This window comes from Girardinichthys multiradiatus, chromosome 8 (assembly GCF_021462225.1).
Source record: "Girardinichthys multiradiatus isolate DD_20200921_A chromosome 8, DD_fGirMul_XY1, whole genome shotgun sequence".
Classification (NCBI taxonomy): domain Eukaryota; kingdom Metazoa; phylum Chordata; class Actinopteri; order Cyprinodontiformes; family Goodeidae; genus Girardinichthys; species Girardinichthys multiradiatus.
Window position 1 is genome coordinate 9,787,276 of NC_061801.1, and position 19,145 is coordinate 9,806,420.

General features: G+C 45.2%; 1 protein-coding gene across 1 annotated transcript; it reads right to left on the reverse strand.

Moving 5' to 3' along the window:
* Positions 1-11,680: 11,680 nt before the first annotated feature.
* Positions 11,681-18,273, reverse strand: LOC124873000 (bromodomain-containing protein 4-like). The gene is made up of 2 exons (XM_047373457.1): positions 17,840-18,273; positions 11,681-12,170 (listed from the first exon to the last, which is right to left on the reverse strand). Exons 1-2 carry the CDS (start codon positions 18,271-18,273, stop codon positions 11,681-11,683), a joined length of 924 nt encoding a protein of 307 aa, XP_047229413.1.
* Positions 18,274-19,145: the final 872 nt, after the last annotated feature.

The following is a 19,145-nucleotide window of genomic DNA, read 5'->3' on the forward strand; positions in this document are numbered from 1 at the left end:
AAATGTTTTTCCATTGGTCTCTTTGACTGGTACAAAATGTGTCTCTAACTGGACAAATGTCATAGGGGCTGTCAGTGCATCTGGTTGTGGAGACATGGTGTTCACAGCCTGCTTATGATAAGAGGTGTGGAGATGATGGGGAACAGATTTCTTCTCTTCTCTGTGATTTTGCACTTAAAATGGAAACTGCTGAGCTTAAGAGAACCTTATCAGCAACGAAATAGCTCGAGAGCTAAACTATAAAATAAAGCTGTGCAGATATGGTGATACTACTAGCTCTAACTATACGAGCAATGCTGAAATCCTACAAAGGGCTTCTTACAGTGTGTCAGATCTCACGTGTAGTTTTACCCTATAGATCTGCAGGTTTGGATCTTGGTGACAAACTGGATCATTGCAGTTCTACACGTTGGCTCAACAGCAGTTTTTATGGTCAATCTCCAAGAGGAAGGTGTGAAGATTAGCATAGCCTCGGACGACACGTAGTGGCTCTCTGAGGGAATTAACATTTTTAATCGTAGTAGTTGTGGACCTGGACTATGTGTGCTGAGTGACTGAAGCACTGCAAACACTCTTCCATCCGAACCTCCCATCAGAACAAACAGCCCCAGATGGTGTGGCTGGAGATAGTGCATTCACAGACCCCGGAGGGGGTGGGGGGTAAGAAGGGCAGGAATGTTGGCCTGGGATGGGAAGGTCCAGCACCTGCTATCAACAGGCCTCTGTTGTGTTAATCCTTGCTGCTCTTTCCCACAACTGATGCTCAGAATGAGCTGCTATGTTTGAAATCAAAGCCCTGAAACAGAGAAAATGCAACAGTCTCAACACCCTGTAAACCGGGAGGATGTGTGAAGAAAAGCTGCAGCTGTGCAGTGTGAACTTCTTTCTTTTTTGTTCTTCACAGCTGCTATCATCTGAAGCAAAAATCTGTAAAGTATCTGCCAATCTAATTCTGATCAAACATCTAAAGAATGTTCTCAGCTCAGTGGATGGTAGAAATATATGTCTGCTAAGAATATTTACAGTGCTTATGATCTTAATTAACTACTGCATTATCGCTTTACAACTACAAACCTTCGTGTATTTTATTAGGATTGTACGAGTGGAAGATGAATGATGGTTTTCAAAAGTTTACGTCTAGTAAACATAAAAATGTGCTGTGAATATGCATTCAGACCCTTTTACTCTAATAGCTCTAAAATCCAGTGCAACCAATTGTCTATTCTCTGTATCAATCCAGTGGCTCTGTGATGGCCTCAGATGTTTATTAGAGAACATTAGTGACCAAAAAGCATCATGAAGACCGATGGAACACAGCAGGTCAGGGCAGGAAGAAAGTTGTGGAGAAGTTTAAAGCAGAGTCAGGTTATAAAGTAATTTCTCAAGCTTTAAACATCGCACAGAGCTCTATTCAATCCAACATTAAAAAAAGACCAAGACATAACCTAAACTGGAAATGAGAACATTAATTAAAAGAGCAACCAACAGGCTCACGATAACTCTGAATGAGATGCAGACACTCACAGCTTAGGTGAGAAAATCTAATAATTGGACAACTATTAGGCATGAAATCCACAAAATGGGCTTTATAGGTAGGTTTGTGAGAAAGCCATAACGCTTCCTGTTTGAAGTTTGCCATTAGTACGGTAAACACGTGAAAGAAGATCTTTTGGTCCGACGAACCCAACTCAAACGTTGTTGCTCTGTGTGGCAGAAAACTAACAATGCATGGTGGTGGCAGTATTATGTTTTGGGGATACTTTTCTTCAGCAGGTAGAGGGAGGCTGGTCAGAAATGATGGTAAAATATCTGGAGTAAAACTTGTTAGAGGCTGCAGTAGACTTGAGACTGGGGTTGAGGTTTTGAAGCAAGGGAGCTACAGAAACAGAGAAAAACACAAAGCACATTGACATCAAGCTGTAAGATCTTCATCAAACTGAACAGAACACCGCAGCAGACAAAAGTCTGGAGGAGCTGGACAAATACATATAGATTACATTACATGAAGGCATTAACACTATACCCGCAAACATAACTAATGCTCAACATGCAACAAACTCATTTAACCACATCTGGTCATTCTGACATAAACCCAGATATAAACTTTTTATTCAAACGCCAACACCAGTTGCAGTTATTACACAAATAAACAATATAATCACAACTTTACATCTGAATATATCTTGAAAATCCTCTATTTTAACATCAGAAGTCTGTACCACAACTTCGATAAAGTCAAGAAATAGTTATATACATTTTCATGCTCATTTGATGTTATTGCATCAGAGACTTGGAAGAAGACAGAAAAGGACACTTTTCAGCTTGATGGATATGAGTTACGGTTTATGTACAGAAAAAAACCAAGCTGGAGGTGGAGTAGCAATTTATATGGACAAGTCATTCAACATTGGAGTCCTGTATAATATGTCAAGTATGACTGAAAATAATTTGTACAAAAACAAGTTGAAATATAATTATAAGTTGTATATACAGATCACCTGGGTTCAGCATAGACACTTTAATGACTGGATGGAGAGTAAATTAACTGGAATAACCAACAAGGTTCTGTTTGTGTGTGGTGATTTTAACATTGACTTGTTAAATAATAATGATCAGGTTGTGGGTTCAAATCCAGCTTCCTCCTGCCATATGTCAATGTGCCCCTGGGCAGGGCACTTAACCTCAAGTTGCCTACCAATCTGCGTATCAGTGTATGAATGTGTGAGCGTTAGTGAGTGCAATTGGGTGAATGTGGTGCTAGTGTAAAGCGCTTTGAGCGGTCTGTATGACTGGAAAAGCGCTATATAAGTTCAGTCCATTTACCATTTATATGGTAACATTGTCCACTGAAACACAAGAATTTATGAAATGCACTTAATTATGTTTAACCTTTCTTTTGTTCGTTCGTTCGTCGTCTTCCGCTTATCCAGGACCGGGTCGCGGGGGCAGCAGACTCAGCAGAGACGCCCAGACGTCCCTCTCTCCAGACACCTCCTCCAGCTCCTCCAGGGGGAGCCCAAGGCGTTCCCAGGCCAGCCGAGAGACATAGTCCCTCCAGCGTGTCCTGGGCCGTCTCCTGGGCCTCCTCCCGGTGGGACGTGCCTGGAAAACCTCCCGAGGAAGGCGTCCAGGAGGCATCCGGTATAGATGCCCGAGCCACCTCAACTGGCTCCTCTCAATGTGGAGGAGCAGCGGCTCCACTCCGAGCTCCTCCCGGATGGCCGAGCTCCTCACCCTATCTCTAAGGGAGTGCCCAGCCACCCTACGGAGGAAGCTCATTTCAGCCGCTTGTATCTGTGATCTCGTTCTTTCGGTCATGACCCAAAGTTCATGGCCATAGGTGAGGGTAGGAACGTAGACCGACCAGTAAATTGAGAGCTTTGCTTTTCGGCTCAGCTCTCTCTTCACCACAATGGACCGGCACAGCGCCCCCATTACTGTGGCAGCTGCACCGATCCGTCTGTCGATCTCCCGCTCCATTCTTCCCTCACTCGTGAACAAGACCCCGAGATACTTAAACTCCTCCACTTGAGGCAGGAACTCCCCTCCAACCTGAAGAGGACAAGCCACCATTTTCCGGTCGAGTACCATGGCCTCGGACTTGGAGGAGCTGATCCTCATCCCAGCCGCTTCACACTCGGCTGCAAACCGCCACAGCGCATGCTGTAGGTATTGGCTAGAGGGGGCCAGCAGGACCACGTCATCCGCAAAAAGAAGAGACGAAATCCACTGGTCCCCAAACCAGACCCCCTCCGGCCCTTTGCTGCGTCTAGAAATCCTATCCATAAAAGTTATGAACAGGACCGGCGACAAAGGGCAGCCCTGCCGGAGTCCAACATGCACTGGGAACAGGTCCGACTTAATGCGGACCAAACTTCTGCTCCACTCGTACAGGGACCGGATCGCCCCTAATAAAGGGCCCCCGATTCCATACTCCTGGAGCACCCCCCACAGGGCATCACGAGGGACACAGTCGAATGCCTTCTCCAGGTCCACAAAACACATGTGAACCGGTTGGGCAAACTCCCATGAACCCTCGAGCACCCTGTAGAGGGTATAGAGCTGGTCCAGTGTTCCACGGCTGGGACGAAAACCACACTGTTCCTCCTGAAGCCGAGGTTCGACTATCGGTCGGACTCTCCTCTCCAATACCCTGGCGTAGGCCTTACCAGGGAGGCTGAGGAGTGTGATCCCCCTGTAGTTGGAACACACCCTCCGGTCCCCCTTCTTATAAAGGGGGACCACCACCCCAGTCTGCCAGTCCAGAGGCACTGTCCCCGACCGCCACGCAATGTTGAAGAGGCGTGTCAACCATGACAGCCCTACAACATCCAGACACTTGAGGTACTCAGGGCGGATCTCATCCACCCCCGAAGCCTTGCCACCGCGGAGCTTTTTAACCACCTCGGTGACTTCAGCCTGGGTGATGAAAGAGTCCAACCCCGAGTCCCCAGCCTCTGTTTCCACCATGGAATGCGTGATGGCAGGATTGAGGAGATCCTCGAAGTACTCCTTCCACCGCCCGATAATGTCCTCAGTCGAGGTCAGCAGTCTCCCGCCCCCACTATAAACAGTGTTCGCAAAGCACTGCTTCCCCTTCCTGAGGCGCCGGATGGTTTGCCAGAATCGCTTCGAGGCCAACCGGTAGTCCTTCTCCATGGCCTCACCGAACTCTTCCCAGGCCCGGGTTTTTGCCTCTGCCACAGCCCGGGCCGCAGCACGCTTCGCCTCACGGTACCCGTCAGCCGCCTCAGGAGTCCCACAAGCCAACCACAGCCGATAGGACTCCTTCTTCAGCTTAACTGCATCCCTTACTGCCGGTGTCCACCACCGGGTTCTGGGATTGCCGCCACGACAGGCACCGCAGACCTTACGGCCGCAGCTATGGGCAGCAGCATCGACAATAGATGCAGAGAACATGGTCCACTCGGACTCTATGTCTCCAACATCCCCCGGGATCTGGTCGAAGCTCTCCTGGAGGTGGGAGTTGAATACATCCCTGGCCGAGGGCTCCGCCAGGCGTTCCCAGCAGACCCTCACTATGCGCTTGGGCCTGCCGAGTCTGTCCGGCTTTCTCCTCCTCCAGCGGATCCAACTCACCACCAGGTGATGATCAGTGGACAGCTCAGCCCCTCTCTTCACCCGAGTATCCAAAATATGCGGCCGAAGGTCTGATGATATGACAACAAAGTCGATCATCGACCTCCTGCCTAGGGTGTCCTGGTGCCAAGTGCACTGATGGACACCCTTATGTTTTAACATGGTGTTCGTTATGGACAATCCGTGACTAGCACAGAAGTCCAATAACAAAACACCACTCGGATTCAGATCGGGGAGGCCATTCCTCCTGATCACGCCTCTCCAGGTGTCACTGTCGTTCCCCACGTGGGCGTTGAAGTCCCCCAGCAGAATAATGGAGTCCCCGGGAGGGGCACTATCCAGCACCCCCGACAGGGACGCCAAGAAGGCAGGGTACTCTGCACTACCACTCGGCCCGTAGGCTGAAATGATTGTCAGAGACCTCTCCCCAACCCGAAGGCGCAGGGATACAACCCTCTCATCCACTGGGGTAAACCCCAACACGAGACGGCTGAGCTGGGGGGCAACAAGCAAACCCACACCAGCCCGCCGCCTCTCCCCGTGGGCCACTCCAGAGTAGAAGAGAGTCCAACCCCTCTCAAGGAGATGGGTTCCAGAGCCCACGCTGTGCGTGGAGGCGAGCCCGACTATTTCTAGTCGATATCTCTCGACCTCCTGCACAAGCTCAGGCTCCTTCCCCCCCAGCGAGGTGACATTCCACGTCCCTAGAGCCAGCCTAAGCATCCGGGGATCGGGCCGTTGAGGTCTCCACCTTCGTCCGCCACCCAATCCTCTTTGCACCGGTCCCTCACGGTTCCCCCTGCAGGTGGTGGGCCCACTGGGGGATGGCCTCGCGTCTCTCGTTCGGGCTTGGCCCGGCCGGGTCCCGCGAGCAGCAACCCGGCCACCAGGCGCTCTCCGACGAGTCCCGACCCCAGGCCCGGCTCCAGGGTGGGACCCCGGCTCCGCCGTACCGGGCGACGTCACGTGCCTCGATATTGTGTTTTTCATGAGGGGTTCTTGAACCATTCTTTGTCTGACCCATCACCTAGAACCTGTTTGCCATGGGAGACCCTACCAGGGGCATTTAGGCCCCAGATAACATAGCCTCTAGGATCATTTGAGCACTCAAACCCCTCCACCACGTTAAGGTGACGGTTCAAGGAGGGGCCTTTCTTTTGTTTTGGATTAAAAATTTCGCATAGAAATAAGTATGTGTTCTTGATAAATAAGAAGAGTGTTTGAGTTTGAGTTTAAGTTTATACTTCTGTCCACTCCTTTGAGCATGTGAATGTTCGTAACATTAGTACATTAGTACATTAGTAAATATTGCTGTTACATTCAATACAATTGTGAAATAAAAAAAACAAAACAGAATCTAAACCTTCTAGTAAGACACCAACCCTAAACATACAGGACAGCAACAATGTAACAAATTAGATCAAAGAAAATTCATGTGTGAGAATGGCCTAGTCAAAGTCCAGACCTAAAGCCAATTACGGAATCTGTGGCAACCGAAAGAAATTGCTGTTCACGGACATTCTCTGTCTAATCTGACTGAATGTGAGCTGTATGACCTTGTGGTGCTTCACCATAAGGATGATTTTGTGTGTGTGCTAGAAGTTTGTTAAAAGTTTAAGTCTTCAGGATTTGCATGCATCATAAGTTGGCTGGAAGGAAGGTCACCTTCAAGGAGCATTTTGTTCTTGCTCTACTGTCCCTATCCACCCTTCCTGTCAGCTCAGAGAGAGTGCAGGTAAGTGGATTAAGTGTATAAAGAATCAATAGCCAATCACTTAGGCCATTAGAGAAAAGTCCAAGGGATTTCTCTTTGTTGTGATGAGGTATGTGTGTTTGCTGCCTCCTTTAGGTAAATGGTGCTTTATAACAGCAAGAACATTATGAAGTTCATCACGAATAATTATGTCAGGATTTATCCTCTACTGCCCTGTTTGCCTTCAGCTAATAAATGACAACAAGCGAAAAGGGGCAGACAATGACAGGAAAGTTGTACAGTTTTGTTACATTAAATTGCTAACATGTCCTTCCCAGGAGAAAAGAAAAAGGTGAATCTCTTCATAAAATCAAATCAAGATGAAGCTGACCAGTTGAGATTTTTTTGGCAGCCACTGTAATGTGAATACTCATAGAGATCTATTATTTTAATGACCTGTATCTGTCTGTAATCATATTCAGAAGCGCTGGAAAATTACACTGAGTCATCCATTTTTATTGGGTCCGTAAATTATCCTAAGTGTTATCTCGCCACTTTCTCATTACAGCGAAACAGAGGATGTACAGATGAAATGGTCTGCCTCAGGGCAATTCATTTAATTAAAAGACAAAATCTTTAATTGGATCAGAATCTTTCGAAGTCCTTGTTCTTTGTCAGTCTTTCAGACAGTATAGTCAAAACCCAAACCCTATGCAAAAAGATGCAGTCAATATACAGATTTAAAGCCCAACTTGGATTAAAAAGGATGTAAGGACCCAAAATATATACCTTTTGTCCTACATGCAAAACATTGTTTGGCAGAAGACAATGGATATCCCTCTGACCAAATGAATGTACTCAGGGACAAAAACATTAACTTCTGGGGTCATGTTTCGTGGTCTGTTCAAACTAAAGTGGAAGTGGTTGGCCACAGTTGCCATGGTTACATTTAGAGCAAAAACCTACAGAAGCTCGCTGTTGTATCATACTAACACTATTCCCACTGTGATGTACGGGGGTGGCAGTATCATCTTGTGTGGGTGTTTTGCTACAAGAGAGACTGGTGTACTTCACAAAACAAAAGGTATCAGGAGGAAGGAACATTGTGTGTAAAAACTGAGGCAACATCCCAAGACATCAACCAAGAAGTAATAGTTTGGGCACAGATGAGACTCCTAAATGGACAATGACCATAAGCGTATTTCCAAATAATGTGGCTTAACGTCTTGGAGTGAGCACCACAAAGGCCTGATCTCAGTCCCATAGATAATTTGTGGGCAGAGCAGAAACTGTGTTTAAGGCAGTCTACAAACCTGACTCAGTGACACCAGTTCTGTCTAAAGGAATAGGCTAAAATTATATTGTTAGAAGCCTGTGGAACAATACCTGTAACGTTTGACCCAATTTATAACAATTAAATCTACCAAATATGCTTACAACATGTTTGTAAATGTGTGACTCTTTAGAAAGTTTTACAACAGTCTCTCAAACATATCGTATTACTCTGATATTCAGAAAAAAGAAAACAGGTAATCCTAACTTACTTAAAACAAGAAAGGCTGTCTGATCTGATGTCAGACAGTGAGGATAAGATCAGAATCAAAATCAGCTTTATTGCCAACATTGTGCACACAAACAAGGAATTTGACTCCAGTACACTTTGCGCTCAGTGCATGTAAATCACTGGTTTTAACAGTAAATTCAATCGATAGTCTGTGGTGAAACTTTGTGCTGGTCTGTCACATATCCCAATAAAATACAATGAGGTTTGTGGCTGTAACATGACTAAAGGTGAAACAGTTCAAGGGGTGTGAATACTTGTAAGAGGTACTGTATCTGAGAATGACCTTTTGTTTATGGTTCTTTCTCTTACCACCAGATTGCCCACACTTCAACTCTGCTGAGATGCCTTTTACCTTTGTAACAATGATTCAGCATAGTTTAAATATATGGAGTCGCAGAGAACAATATGGCAGTGGATTTCTTGGCTTAGTTCATCAACAAAACAGCCCACTCTTGGCTCCCAAATGGCACTTTATTAAGTACTGTTTCATGCTTTCATACTTAAGCCAAGTATTGATGTTGAGTCTTCCACAAAAGTATTAAACCAATCCTAATTTCTTTATAGATTGACATTTGTAATCATTTAAAGTGATTTCAATCAACAGTTCTCAAGGCTTTGGCAAAGTATGTCAAAGTTTCCTTGTGGACTTTTAATCAGCATTTTCTTTCACTGCTTGTACCTGACCATGACTGAACATTGTTTGTGTCCTTAAAGAAATGACAAAACTGCAGATGAACTGTGTCACAAAGCAATATCTTAAAGAAGACTACACACAGTACATGTGAGATTTATTAGCTTTCCAACTACTTTTGCTAAGTTCTCAGATAATAGTTATTTGGGAATCAAATTGTTGATGATGTAAAACTATGCTCTATGTAACAACCTGTGTTCCAACTGGTGTGTGTTTGTGACTAGATGCTAGTAACAAAGTGCCTAAAGCTCCTATGAAACATTGATTCTTTGCCAAATTGTCTGTCAAGCTACTATCACTCTGTTCCCTTCCGTATTCATGTGCATTGCTTTTAGAGCACAACAAATAAAAAACTGAAAAATGGGGCGTGCAATTTTATTTGGCCCCCTTGCGTTAATACTTTGTAGCTCCACCCTTTGCTGCAATTACAGCTGCAAGTCGCTTGGGGTATGTCTCTATCAGTTTTGCACATCCAGAGACTGAAATTCTTGCCCATTCTTCCTTGCAAAACAGCTCAAGCTCAGTGAGGTTGGATCGAGAGTGTTTGTGAACAGCAGTCTTCAGCTTTTTCCACAGATTCTCGATTGGATTCGGGTCTGGACTTTGACTTGGCCATTCCAACACCTGGATACGTTTATTTGTGAACCCTTCCATTGTAGATTTGGCTTTATGTTTTGGACCATTGTTTTGTTGGAAGATAAATCTCCGTCCCAGTCTCAGGTCTCTTGCAGACTCCAACAGGTTTTCTTCCAGAATGGTTCTGTATTTGGCCCCATCCATCTTCCCATCAATTTTGACCATCTTCCCTGTCCCTGCTAACAAAAAGCAGGCCCAAACCATGATGCTGCCACCACCATGTTTGACAGTGGGGATGGTGTGTTCAGGGTGATGAGCTGTGTTGCTTTTATGCCAAACACATCGTTTTGCATTGTGGCCAAACAGTTCGATTTTGGTTTCATCTGAACAGAGCACTTTCTTCCACATGTGTGGTGTGTCTCCCAGGTGGCTTGTGGCAAACTTTAAACTAGACTTTTTATGGATAACTTTGAGAAATGGCTTTCTTCTTGCCACTCTTCCATAAAGGCCAGATTTGTGCAGTGTACGACTGATTGTTGTCCTATGGACAGACTCTCCCACCTCAGGTGTAGATCTCTGCAGTTCATCCAGAGTGATCATGGGCCTCTTGGCTGCATCTCTGATCAGTCTTCTCCTTGTTCGAGATGAAAGTTTAGAGGGACGGCCGGGTCTTGGTAGATTTGCCGTGGTCTGATACTCCTTCCATTTCAATATGATTGTTTGCACAGTGCTCCTTGGGATGTTTAAAGCTTGGGAAATCTTTTTGTATCCAAATCCGGCTTTAAACTTCTCCACAACAGTATCTCGGACCTGCCTGGTGTGTTCCTTGGTCTTCATGATGCTCTCTGCGCTTTGAACAGAACCCTGAGATTATCACAGAGCAGGTGCATTTATACGGAGACTTACACACAGGTGGATTCTATTTATTATCATCAGTCATTTGGGACAACATTGGATCATTCAGAGATCCTCACTGAACTTCTGGAGTGAGTTTGCTGCACTGAAAGTAAAGGGGCCGAATAATATTGCACGCCCCACTTTTCAGTTTTTTATTTGTTAAAAACGTTTGACACATCCAATAAATTTGATTCCACTTCACGATTGTGTCCCACTTGTTGTTGATTCTTCACAAAAAATTTGAATTTTATATCTTTATGTTTGAAGCCTGAAATGTGGCAAAAGGTTGAAAGTTTCAAGGGAGCCGAGTACTTTTGCAAGGCACTGTATATCAAACCATCCCTAACAATTAGGCTGCAAAATAACTACTGCACCCTCTATTTCATGCTTCCTGCTGGCCTGCCTACTGCTGCCAGCTTCTACTTGGTTCTCCTCAGCCCTCCCTATCAACGCCTGAAACCACCGAGGGATATAAGGTCAAAGAACCCTCTCTTCCTGACATGCAGATGTCATCACTCCATGACATGTTTGGGCAGCATGGCCATGGAGTGATGAGATTGGTGCCTAGATGCCAACTTCAACTTTGACTATATTAGCTAATAAAGATATATTTAAACATTTACACATTAGCTGTCAGACTAAAATAAAATAAAAAATATTTTGAGTGTAAAACATAATTATGAGAGTTTATGTAGTTATTTCATCTTTTACAAGACAGCATCAAAGTCTTTGAGATAAGTCATGCGACCAGTATCTTATCGTGTAAAAAGAAGAGAAAGGAACTTTGGCATATTACTACATCTAGCTGGCGTGATTACAACAGACACATCCCTTCTCATGCTTACTTTGCATTCTCCAAACAACTGTTACAGATGACAGTTATTGCTCCACTTCAGAAAATGCTCCAGAAAAGGAGAGGCTTTTAAATGTGAAACAGTCCCTACTATTGAAGAATTTCAAATATAGACTAACAGAAAATACATGGTGGCAGATATTCATGATGTAAACAATAATATTAATAACTGCAGACACTGTCAGAAATTAAATCTGTGAAGCTGTCAATGCTGAACCCACCAACATAGCAGGTTTCATCCATATGTAACAAGTCAATCTTAAAAATTTCACAGCATCATCTAGTGGGAGTGGGGCACCTTTGGCTTCATCCTGTGGGGTGTTGTGGCAGATGCGGGGGGAGTGTCTGGGTTTGGGGCATTTGGGGTATCCATGGGCTGGGGTCGCTGGGGGGTCTGGCGCCGAGGGGTGTGGGCCCAACCGGGGTGGGGCTTTGGTGGCTCTCGGGGGCGACATCTGGTGGTTGAATGCGATGCTTTTGGGGAGCCTGTGTCAGCGGACATAGGTTACTGGCCTGGTGGGCGTGCTGCTCCTGTGCATGTCTGGGGTGGGCTTGGGGGCTTTGGGTTCCTGGGGTGTGTCGTCCCCAAGCTGGGGTCCTGGCTGGGCCTTGGGGGCTTGCGTCCTGGCGGGATGTCACCAGGGTTTGGGCCCGTGCATGCTCTGGCACCTGGCCCTGGCTCGGGGGCCTTCGGTGCATTACTGGGCTTAGGGGCCTTCTAAACTGATGTGTAGGTACCATCTCATTGCAGGTGCTCTCTCCTTCAAGGAGTGCATTCTGCTGGTAGGCGGAGGGTCTGTGGGAGGAGGTGGGTTTGAGTCAACCTGGGTGTCAAATGTCTTATGTGTTCTGGGAGTTGTTCAAATGTCGGGGTGGGTGTAGGTTTTCTTCTGGGGTGGATGTGGGTGGTTGGGCTTGGGTGGGGATAGGCATTGTTTGGACCTGGGTGGTTCCGGTTCGGATTCTGGTTCCTTGTCTGGATTCCGGTTTCTGATGCCGGTCCCGATTCTGTCTGGGGCAGGGGAGTCAGAGGGGTCTGCATGGTTTGGGCGGGCGGGCGGGCTGGCCAGGGTTGATCTCGGAGTGGACTGGTCTTAGCTTCTCGGTGGGTTTCGGTTTTGGCCCTGTGGACTCCCTGCCTTTTGTGGTCTTTGGTGTGGGTTTTTTTGCGGGGCTACTTCTGGCAGGGTAAAGTAAAGTAAAGTAAGTTTATTTATATAGCGGTTTTCAGCAACGAGACACTCAAAACGCTGTACATACAATTACAACACAATCAAGAAGCAAATAAACACAGATACAGACACAAAAAAACAAATCAAATGAGAAAATCAAACAACAGAGGTAATTTAAAAAAGTAAAATAAAATAAAGGTAACAGAATGATGGACAAGAAAATGAAAGGAAAATTGGTCTGAAAACGCTACTAATCATGCCTAGATGGCACAGTCAAAGGCCACTATAAACAAATAAGTTTTTTATCTTGATTTAAAGCAACTTAGGGTTTCAGCGCTTTTACAGTTTTCTGGCAGTTTATTCCAGATTAGTGGAGCATAAGAACTAAAAGCTGCTTCTCCATGTTTGGTTCTGGTTTTAGGTATGCAGAGTAGATTTGAGCAAGATGACCTGAGAGGTCTGGCTGGTTGATACACTGACAACAAGTCTGTAATGTATTTTGTTGCTAAGCCATTCAGTGATTTATAGACTAACAGACGTATTTTAAACTCTATTCTCTGAGCTACAGGGAGCCAGTGTAAGGACTTTAGAACCGGGGTGATGTGCTCCACTTTCTTAGTTCTAGTGAGGACGCGGGCAGCAGCATTCTGGATCAACTGCATCTGTCTGATCGACTTTTTAGGCAGCCCCTTGAAGACACCGTTGCAGTAATCAATTCTACTAAAGATGAATGCATGAATTAGTTTTTCAAGGTCCTGCTGAGACATTAGTCCTTTAATCCTGGAGATGTTCTTTAGGTGATAGAAGGCCGACCTAGTTACTACCTTTATGTGCCTCTGAAGGTTCAGGTCTGAGTCCATCACTACACCCAGGTTTCCAGCCTGACTGGTAGTTTCTAGCTGTATTAACTGAACCTGTGTGCTAACTTTTAAACGCTCTTCCTTTGGTCCGAAGATTATTACTTCAGTTTTGTTTTGATTCAGCTGAAGAAAATTTAGGCCCATCCATGCATTGATTTCTTCTAAGCATTTACCCAGCGCTTGAAAGGGGTCATGGTCACCTGGTGACATCGTAACGTATAGCTGTGTGTCGTCTGCATAGTTATGATAACTTACGTTGTTTATTAGAATCTGAGTTAGGGGGCGCATGTAGATATTGAATAGGAGGGGCCCTAAGATGGACCCTTGGGGAACGCCACGTGATTTTTGTGCTCTCTGATGTAAAGTTACCTACTGACATAAAAAAGTCCTTGTCCTTCAAGTAAGATTTAAACCAGTTGAGTGCTGTACCAGAAAGGCCGACCCAGTTTTCCAGGCGCTCTAATAAAATGGAGTGATCAACAGTGTCGAATGCTGCTCTAAGGTCCAATAATACCAGCACTGTGGTTCTTCCACAGTCTGCATTTATATGGATGTCATTGAACACCTTGACAAGAGCAGTCTCTGTACTGTGGTGAGCAGGAAGCCTGACTGGAAGACATCGAAGCGGTTGGTCGTTGTTAGGAAGTTGTTTAACTGCTGAAACACAGCTTTTTCAATAATCTCACTGATGAAGGGGAGGTTTAATATGGGCCTGTAGTTCTGTAGTAGCAGCTTGTCCAAGTTGCTCTTTTTCAATAGAGGTTTGATAATTGCTGTTTTTAGGCCTGGCGGAAAACACCTTACAAAAGGGACGTGTTTATTATTTGTGTTAAATCAGATGTTATTACAGGCAAAGCTTTCTTAAGGAAAGCTGTGGGTAAAACATCGAGACAGCAGGAAGAAGAGCTTAGTTGCTGTACGATTTCATCTAAGATTTTGCAGTTTATTTGGTGAAATTGGGAAATTTTGTCAAAATCAGTTCTAGTTGGAGACAACTTTGGTCCTGGAGTTGATGTGGATGTGCTGACTGCCCAATTGATCTTTTGAGTTTTTTCAGTAAAGAAGTTAGCAAATTCATCGCAGGCCCTGGTAGAGTGGAGTTCAGATGCTACAGTTACAAGAGGGTTGGTTAACTTGTCGACCGTGGCAAATAATGCACGAGCATTGTTAATGTTTTTGCTGATGATCTCAGAAAAGAAAGATTCCCTTGCATTTTTCAGTTGTAGGTTATATCTGTATAGTCTCTGTTTATAGATAATATAGTGAACCTGGAGTCCAGTCTTTCGCCACCTGCTTTCAGCTTTTCGACACTCCTTTTTTTGACTTCTGACTGGTGGAGCACTTCTCCATGGAGACATTTTCTTCCCAGAAATGACTTTCACTTTAATTGGAGCAATTGAATCAATGATGTCTGAGATTTTAGAATGAAAGTTTTCTACCAGCTCATCTACAGTGTTACAGGGCAAAGTGGAGGTAGAAGAGTAAATCTGGTTAAAGGTTTCAGCAGCACCGTCCTTAAAGATGCGTTTTCTTATCATGTCTCTTTGGCAAACTGAGTCATTGCAGATGATGCTTTCAAAAATAACAGAAAAGTGGTCAGATAGGGCAACATCAGTTACAGATACCTTGGAAATGTTTAGACCCTTAGAGGTGATCAAGTCCAAAATATGTCCCTGTTTGTGCGTTTGCTGTTTAACATGTTGAGTCAAACCAAAAGTTCTAAGAGTGTCACATAGATCTATTGCACTTCTGTCTTCAGGATTGTCCATGTGAATGTTGAAGTCTCCCACAATAATTAAACAGTCATAATCAACACATATCACAGATAAAAGCTCATTAAAATCACTGATAAAGTTTGTTTTGGACTTAGGAGGCCTGTAAATATTCAAGAACATTGTTCAGACCGGGCTCTTTACCTGGAGAGCCAAATATTCAAAAGAGTCAAATTTGCCCAGAAATACTTTTTTACACTCTAATAAATCTTTAAACAAAGTGACCACCCCTCCACCTTTTCTTTGCTGTCTGCTCTCTCAAAGAAAATTGTAGTTCGGAGGCGTCGCCTCTATCAGAATGGGAGCTTTATTAAATTTATGTAACCATGTTTTTGTTAAAAACATAACATCAAGATCGTGGTCAGTAATGAAGTCATTGATTAAAAATGATTTTCCTGACAGAGATCTAATATTCAGTAAAGCCAGTTTATATGACTTAGTTACATAAACTCGGTGTGTGTGGTTGCACCTGACAGTTTATGGCTTTCATTGATTGTTTATTACTGTCTCTTATCCTTTTGGCTTTGTTCTTTCTGTCACGTATAAGCACAGAGATTTTACAACTATCTCCTATTAGGGGCCCAACTTTTTCCTGGAGATGCTCATTTCTGATAGAGTTACCACTGGGGCCCAGACTGTATCACAGAGAAGTGATTTGAAGGTCCTGATTAGGAGGAGATAGATTAGGAGGTGGTGGAGGTCTGCGGCATTTGGAAGATGTTGGTTTGGTAGCAGGGCCTCGGCCACGGGGGGTGTTGAATGGAGAAGATGTCAGAGCCATTTGTGTCCCGATTTTAAGAGCTCCTTTCATGTTATCAGAATCCAGTAAAGCAAAAAGCATTATCAGTGGGGAGATGGGAGAGTTCTGTGCGGTCTGGGTCGTGGTCTGGGGTGAGGGGGGTTTACCAGGGGTGTCGGTCTGGGTCTGGGTTTGGGGGAATGGGGGTATAATGGGAGGGTCCAGTTCTCTTGTAGATTTCGACAGGGAGACCTTTTGTGATGACCTCTCTTTCTCAGCCAACTGGCTGATTGTCTCTGCTGGAGCTGTTGGAGGCAGCGTTATCATTGTTGTTGATACTCCATGTTCTCTGCTGAAGGTCGAAGCTGCTGGCGGATTATTTACTGAATAGAAGAGATTAGATGTGAGACGTGTGGCTCCTGGCTTGCTCAAACAGAAACCATCTTGCTTGAAGAGTTGTTTTTTTTCCCAAAAAATATTAAAGTTGTCGATGAAGTTCACAGGTGTGGTAGCACATGTTTTTTTCAACCACTTATTAATCATCAGAAGTCTCAAAAAAATCTCATCTCCACAGAAAATCGGTGCAAAGGATCCTCTGAGAAACACCTTGATATTGAGACCTCCAACAATATTCAGAAGACGAGTGAAATCCTCCTTCAATCCTTCTGATTTTTTCTTAGCTACGTCATCCATGGCTCCACAGTGTATAATAAGGTTTTCTAGAGACAGGCGCTTTTCTGTGATTGCAAGAATATTCTCTGAGATATCAGAGACCACGTTACTGGTACCAATCATAACTTCTGTGTTTTTCTTGTTGCAGACGTTTTTAATCCCATCCACAGCTGTGTTGCCCACTATTAGGGTTCTTGGTCTGGTGGGGCGCTTTTTCTCTGGCAATTTAGGAGAAGACTGTTTAGAATGAAGGTTGTTCTCAAACCTTTTATTGTTCCCAGAAGATGGATCATTTCCCCAGGGGAAAAGGAGACTGGCCATTCTAATTTTTTTAATTGCTGAGATCTTCCAATGAGTCGTCCACCTTGATTTTTTTGGGCATGCACCTAAAACATGCCAGGGGGGTCTGCCGGTAGGTTTATTCTCAGTGTTCTGATTGCCGGCTGAGTTGTTGAGCTGCCTGTCACTGTTTGGGCTCACAGGCAGAGTTGAATCATCGCTGTACCCCATATTCACCTCACATTCACTTCTAGTCGATGAATTTTCATTTCCAAAACAGCCGATTTCTGTAAAAGTTTGTCGAAGTCCTCTGTGGTGAAGGGAGGCATTTTGTGCTGATTAGCTGGCGTCAACTTGTTCTGCTTTCGAGTTCGATTATAAAAACATCAAAGTCCTTTAAAAAAATAAAATAAAATAAAATAATAATAATAATAATCCTTGGGAGTCGCTGGTAAGAAGTTGTTTTAGTCCAATATTAAAGTTAGGAGTAAAAGAATGCAAGCAAGCAGGGAGCTTAGGAGAAAAGCGTCTGAGCAGGCAGAGGGGCGGAAGTAAAGGGGTATGGGGGTCTGACATGTTCTTGGACCTGGATGCTGTGGGTCTTCTTTTCACAGAGGTGCACTGTCATGGGGGGTATTTATTTTTGGAGGGCTGGTGGGGGTGTATTTGCACGGTGTGGGCTTTGTGCATGGCTTTTGCTTTAGGTGCTGTGGATTTTGTGCACGACTTTTGCTTTGGGTGCTCTTTGCTGCGTTCTGTCCTCCACTGTATGGTATGCCGTGGTGTTGGGGCGGTGGTCCTGTGTGCAGCGCCTCTGGCCTCCAAGTGTGGGTGCTGAACGAGGGAGTCGCTGGGCTCGGCCTTTGCATCGGGCTTCTCTGCCTTATACTTAAGTGGGGTTTGTTTGTTTGCTGGGTGATTCCTGGTGGGTGGTGTGTGCTTGGGGTCGGTGGTCTTAAATGTGCTCCTACCGATGTACGGAAGGATGTGTGGTGTTGCTGTGGCATTGGCTTGGGGGGGAACTGCAGCTTGGCTTGGCTCTGTTGTTTTTGCTTGGCTGGCCTGGATGTTGGTGGTTCTGCATCTCGGGGGGAGTGCAGCCTGTTTGCTGCGCATGCTGTGGCCTGTCTGTGGTGCCCATCAGCTTGCTGGGTCGGCCTCTTTCCCTTGGGGACGGTGGTGGGCGGGGTGGTGCATCGAGGGGTCTGCTTGATGGCCTGGCTGGCCCTGGTGGTTTCAGTTGTTTGCCTATGAGGGGGTGCATGTACCTATGCTGGCCCGGAGCTTGCATGTAGGTGGGCCTGCCATTTTGGGTCGGGTGTGGCTTGTTTGCGGCCTCGTGTCGAGTGGGATATGTTTTGTTGCCCCGATTGCCTAGTTGTGGCTGCAGTCCGGTGCCGGGCATCAGGGACTGGGCGCTCTGTTGGCTGTACCCTGTGGGTTCATGGGTGGTAGGGCATGTTGTTCATGTGCCCTACTTTGTGTGGCGTATTCTGGTTGCACTGGGGCGGTTGGTCTGCTCTTTTTTTCAATTCAATTCACATTCAATTAAAAAATACTTTATTAATACCAAAGGGAAATTAAATGTTGTTGTAGCTCATTATGTAGGTTTCTTCAAAGAGCCATTGCAGATGCTGGTGGCTGTAGGCAGGAAGGATCTCCTGTAGCGGTCTGTCTTACAGCAGATCTGAAGAAGCCTCTGACTGAAGACACTCTATTGTTGTAGGACAGTCTCATGAAGAGGATGCTAAGGGTTCTCCATAATGTTCTTCATTTTATGAAAAATCCGTCTTTGCACAATGATCTCCAGAGGTTCCAGAGGAGTCCCCAGAAGTGGGCCAGCCTTCTTTATCAGCTTGTTGAGCTTTTTTAAGTCCCTGGCTCTGATGCTGCTTCCCCAGGAGATGATGGCAGAAGAGATCACACTTTCCACAACAGACTTATAGAAGACATTCATCATCTTGCTGCAAACACCAAAGGACCTAAGCTTCCTCAAGAAGTATAGTATGCTCTGTCCCTTCTTGTAGACAGCTTCACAATTGCATCTCCACTCTAGTCTGTTGTCCAGGTGAACACCGAGGTATTTATACTCCTCCACCACCTCCACTTCTTCTCCCATAATGGAAATACTTTTTAACTTATTCCAATTTCTCTTAAAATCTACAATCATCTCTTTTGTTTTAGTCACATTCAAGATGAGATGATTGTTTCCACACCATGCCACAAAGCGGTCCACCACCGTCCTGTACTCATCTTCTTGTCCATCTCTGATCCACC

What these genes read in the sequence shown, in the direction of transcription:
- LOC124873000 (XM_047373457.1), bottom strand. Translation starts at nt 18,273, where the DNA reads ATGCCCGGCACCGGACTGCAGCCACAACTAGGCAATCGGGGCAACAAA. An exon ending in ACACATCCTTCCGTACATCG is followed by an intron (nt 12,171 to 17,839) that starts GTAGGAGCACAT and finishes CTCCTCCCACAG; the next exon opens with ACCCTCCGCCTACCAGCAGA.